At 37.5% G+C, this 5,624-nt stretch overlaps 1 protein-coding gene across 1 annotated transcript; it reads right to left on the bottom strand.

The window, feature by feature from the left end:
* Positions 1-4,847: 4,847 nt before the first annotated feature.
* Positions 4,848-5,624, bottom strand: CBG16582 (the record flags this gene model as incomplete). The annotated part of the gene is made up of 2 exons (XM_045244040.1): positions 4,848-5,399; positions 5,490-5,624. The coding sequence occupies 2 exons, from the start codon at positions 5,622-5,624 to the stop codon at positions 4,848-4,850; spliced, it is 687 nt and encodes a 228-aa protein (XP_045096008.1).

Consider the following 5,624-nt stretch of genomic DNA (forward strand, 5'->3'; position numbering starts at 1 on the left):
TTTTCTTTCAACATACTTATTTTTTCAACATGCGGGGCGATCCCCGCCCTGCTTTCGGGGGCTCCCGCGCAAAGCGGGGCGCCCCGTGGCCAACCCTAAGCGGTGACCAATCAAAAAAAGTTCAATTTTGCTCTCTAAAATACATGAGATTTTTCATTTTCCACGTGGTCGAATAGATATTGACCGCTTGCAAATGGGATATTTGGATGGTACATGTTCAGGGAAAGTGCTGAAATTATAAAACTTTGTTTCCTGGGGATATTTTTGATTGTGAATCGAATGACGTTTACCGTTTTTTGAAATCTCTACTAGTTTTGTCTGTGCGCTCAAAACTTAGGGGGTCGTATAGATATTGACTGTACTATAAGGCCCCAAATCTTAAATTTCTTACACAGTTCAAATTCATGTAAATAATACCAAAATCTATGCGCTTTTCAGGTTTCGGACCACTAAACTTTATTGCGACCTCTTATTTTTTTTTCGGACCTCAATTTTTGGGACCGCTAAAGGGTTCCACTATTTTCCGGCATCTCTAAAAAAACTATTTTTCGAATATTGTCAGAAAAGTCGCCGGAAATCAGTGCAAACGGGAAAAATTATAAAGAATTTTTCCATAGAAAAACGAAGAAAAAAAAAATTAAAATTCATTTTATCTTAAAATATTTCATTCTAGACCAATAATGCAATAGAAAAAGCAAATTGAAAAAAGTGGGATATAAGTGGGAAATTTGAAAAAAAAATGAAGGACGGAGCTCGAGAAACGAGCACTTTGGCATCAATTTCGTTCGATTCGACAGCTTCGAAAAGAGAAAAAAGCCGGATAAACAAATTTTGTTCGTGGTTCTTTTTTGCCAGCGTTTCCAGCATTTTTTGAATTTTTAGTCGATGGAAGAGAGGAGAAGGTACTTGAAATACATGTAAAATAAGAAATCAGTGAATTCTCGAGTGTTGAATATTGTCTCGTGTTTTGAACTACTTCCATTTTTCTTGGTTTTGGGACAAAAATAGCTGAGAAAATCCGTTCGGCCGTTCGGATAAGAAAAATGTGAGAAATGACGAGTTGGATGGGTGAAAAAAAGAAAAAAAATGGAAGAAGTGATGGGTAGTAATCCTCTGTTTTCTTCGGCTGTTCGAAATATTTTTCTGATAGTCAGAAAGAACTAGGTTTAAAAATTGATGAACTGGAAAACATTGGTTTTATTGGTAGTCATGATGGGAAATTTGTATAGAGAGGGGGTCAGAATCTGGAAGGAAATAGAGAAAACAACAAAGTTGGGGTTACAGATTGGCTAGAATTAAAGCAGGTGGAATTTGAAAAAACAAAACAAAAATGAACGCTTATCATTCAAGGCTTTCTTGATTTATAGAGAATAGAGCTGTGAATACTTCCATAGTTCTTAATACAGATTCTGTATAGATTAAATCGGTTTTGTGACACTTTTTCTAATGATCTTATGAACGGAAAAAGTTGAGGTACAGAGTGGCGCATAATTACCCTAACTAAAGTTTGTACTAGCATAAAATTTGAGTAAAGTGTTGTACTGGGCTCAAATTTGGAGCGCAAAAATTCAAAAAAATTCATCAATAAACTGACCAAATTTCGAATCACTTGGTCAACTTGCTTCATCTCATGAAAATCACAAGAAAAAAATTATGATGTTCATCTTTTGACAATCATAACAATACGAAGACTTGGGGAATTCGAAAATTTCAGTAGCTTTGAACATTATATTTCTACCAATTTTTGTGGTTCCAAGATAATTATATCTGATGATATAGTGCGTTCAATAAGGATAGGACCCTCCCCCCTCGATTTCGCGGGTTCCAGAAAAAGTAAGAATGATATGAAAAATCGGTGATTGTCTTCGATTCAGAATACAAAATAACCCCGACTACAAATTTTCATGTCTCTAGCCCTTTCGGAATTCGAGTTATACCCGCATGTCACTTTTGCAACCGTGCAATAAGGATAGGACCACCCTGGAAAATGAAAAAATCTCAAGTGTCTCAGGGTACAAATTTGAACTTTTTTCGTTGGAAATTGTTGCAATGGTCTCAAAATAGCCTACTGAGGGTTGGTATGCTGTCTAGAGCCATTGTTTGCTATTCAAGATGGATTGAACTTTGCAAAATTGACATTGAGTTCGGTGATTCTGATTAAAATCATTACTAGTGGTGATAGAGGGGGGTTCGTGGATGACAAGGGGCGACAAGTCAAGTGGGTTGACAAAGGCGCTCAACCACCAGACGTACCGACACAGGAAATTTGTGCTAAAAATGGGATGATGTCGGTATGGTGGTCTACCAATGAATGGAGTATTGGGAGCTGCCAGATAATAGTGTCACTTTTTTATCGATACCTATCCTCGTCCGGTAACATAACTCAGACTTCATGCGGATCTCCATTGGAGAGAAACACAAAGGTTTATTTTAAAAATTAAAATCCGCAACCTCGTGCGGGAAGGAAGACCCAGGTCGATCTCGGTGGATATGGCTAGACGATTCTGTTTTATTCACGGTATAGCTCTAACCTTCTACTTTTTGATTACCACCTATCCACCCATTTCTAACGTCATCTTGATTGACAAAAATTCACCTCAAAACAGGATATCAAAAATGGGTTGCCTTGATTTTCAACTCGCTGTGGCCGGAGTTCTGGAAGGAAGGCATCCACAATTTAGTGGATCATTGACGGATAGTCATTGATAACAAGGGTCGTTAACTCCAATTTATCCGACATCGTTTTGACATTTTTTACATTGAATGTATCTGACGCTAAAAATGGGAGGAACTTTCCAAACAACCTAATAATTATTTCTAAAACTTGATGAGAGGAATCAATTTTTGTCTAAACTTTCAAAATAGGCTATTTTGAGACTATTGCAACAACTTCCAACGAAAAAAAGTTAAAATTTTTACCCTAAAATACTTGAGATTATTCATTTTCCAGGGTGGTCCTATCCTTATTGAGCGGTTGCAAAAGTGACATACGGGTATAACTCGAGTACCGAAAGTGCTAGAGACATGAAAATTTGTACTCGGGGGTTATTTTGTATTCTAAATCGAATGGTTTTCCCAAATTTTTCATATCATTTTTACTTTTTCCGGGACCCTCAAAATCGAGGGGAGTTCTATCCTTATTGAACGCACTGTAGATCCGTTTTTACCATTCCGGGTAATTGTGTGCCACCCATTTTCAAAAGCGAAAATACAGGAAAAAAGGAATTCCAGAATCTCAGCTAAATTCTTTGTTTTTGCGGAGGGACTAATATTGCTCGGAAAAGCTTTTTGTGACTAGACATACTGAAAGTTTTTTCGAAAAAAGTCAAAAAGAAGAAATTGGAAGAAAGTGAGGGATGATCTAATTTCCTGTTTCTTTTACTCTGCCGTAAGTTCCTTATATGATGAAGGTTGGGAACAGAAGTCAACAAGAAGTTCGATTTTATCAGAACGGATAATCTCTGTAATTTTCCACCAATAGAAGTTGACTAATAACACAGAGAGAAAAGAAAAAAAAGTGGTTGAAGCTTGCAGAAGATTTGAATTGAATAGGGTCATTTTGGGAGAGAAAGGACTCAATGTCGGGCACCCACGACAGACAAAAAACACAGAAAAGAGAGATAGATGAGGCGGTTTTTTTTTGTTCTGACGAAAATGGATTTTTTGTCCTTGGCCGAATAGGAAACTGGAGTCTGAAAACAAAGTAGATCAGCTTCCCTTACAGATTTTCCAAGAATTTTTACCTGTTTTGCAACAAAAAAGAGAAGAGAAATATCTAGTCGTGTGAGCCAGGATAATGTTGTCTTTTTTGATAGATCGGTTTCTATTTAAGTCATGTCCAGTGACACGAAAGAGCAAGTGTGCAAGGTGTAATTATGAATTGTTGATTTTTTTTTCTATAAGCTATTATTGATCAACTTTTCTTTTGTCATATCAACAAATCATTCGATTTAGAATACAAAATAACCCCCGAGTACAAATTTTCATGTCTCTAGCACTTTTGGTACTCGAGTTATACCCGTATGTCACTTTTGCAACCGTTCAATAAGGATAGGACCACCCTGGAAAATGAAAAATCTCAAGTATTTTAGGGTAAAAATTTGAACTTTTTTTTCGTTGGAAATTGTTGCAATAGTCTCAAAATAGCCTATTTTGAAAGTTTAGACAAAAATTGATTCCTCTCATCAAGTTTTAGAAATAATTATTAGGTTGTTTGGAAAGTTCCTCCCATTTTTAGCGTCAGATACATTCAATGTAAAAAATGTCAAAACGATGTCGAATAAATTGGAGTTAACGACCCTTGTTATCAATGACTATCCGTCAATGATCCACTAAATTGTGGATGCCTTCCTTCCAGAACTCCGGCCACAGCGAGTTGAAAATCAAGGCAACCCATTTTTGATATCCTGTTTTGAAGTGAACTTTTGTCAATCAAGATGACGTTAGAAATGGGTGGATAGGTGGTAATCAGAAAGTAGAAGGTTAGAGCTATACCGTGAATAAAACAGAATCGTCTAGCCATATCCACCGAGATCGACCTGGGTCTTCCTTCCCGCACGAGGTTGCGGATTTTAATTTTTAAAATAAACCTTTGTGTTTCTCTCCAATGGAGATCCGCATGAAGTCTGAGTTATGTTACCGGACGAGGATAGGTATCGATAAAAAAAGTGACACTATTATCTGGCAGCTCCCAATACTCCATTCATTGGTAGACCACCATACCGACATCATCCCATTTTTAGCACAAATTTCATGACATAAATTTTCAAATAAGCATTTTTATTCGAGAAAAAGAAAATAGTCAAGAAGAAGGAATTTAAGCTTAGTTTGACCATTTGCAACTGCTGTTAAGCATTGACCTTCCCGAACTTCTTGACATCTTCTTGGTTCTTTGATTTGGTTTCAGATGTTGGTTTCTCCTTGCTGTCAGTCTTTGGCTTATCCTTAACCTCCTCAATTTCTTTGTTGACAACGGCAATCAACTTGTTGATACTCTTAAACTTCTCATCTTGACTTTTCTCCAACTCCGAGTACTGTCTCATATTCAACTGATTGTACCAACTTTTCTTATTCAAACACATCAGCATCTTTTGTTCGTTTGGTCCCATTTTGTAGGCCACATTCAGAGAGTAGTACTTTGTTCCGAGACCATGTACCACGGAAATCAATGATGGCTTTGTGAGATGACCCAGATTGGAAGTAGTTTGTCTGGGTTCGGCTGTTGGAGCCAATGGATGAATATGAAGGTTGAGAGGGCTCACTGATCTGAACGCATCCAACATAACTTTTCCCTTCACACTCCGAATCGGATCCCACGACGACAGCCATAGCCCGTGGGTGAAGAGCTTCAAAAGATTGTTGAGTGTTGACGTCGACAGAAGACAACCAACATCCAAATCCTGGATGAAAGTGGTAACCAAAATGTAAATGTAATTCGGGGGCAATAAACTTTTGACTTACCATCCAACAACATTTTCAGTTCTACCAACTAATTTCAGCAAATCTATATGCTTCGTCTGGTAAACAGGGTCCACAGACTCCACAGTCACACTTGTTCCACTCTGAGGCATCGCAAAGACATCCAGAACGTTGATAGTATAGTCATCAACGAATTCTCCAAGCAT

Source organism: Caenorhabditis briggsae, assembly GCF_000004555.2.
Source record: "Caenorhabditis briggsae complete genome, chrIII, whole genome shotgun sequence".
Taxonomy (NCBI): domain Eukaryota; kingdom Metazoa; phylum Nematoda; class Chromadorea; order Rhabditida; family Rhabditidae; genus Caenorhabditis; species Caenorhabditis briggsae.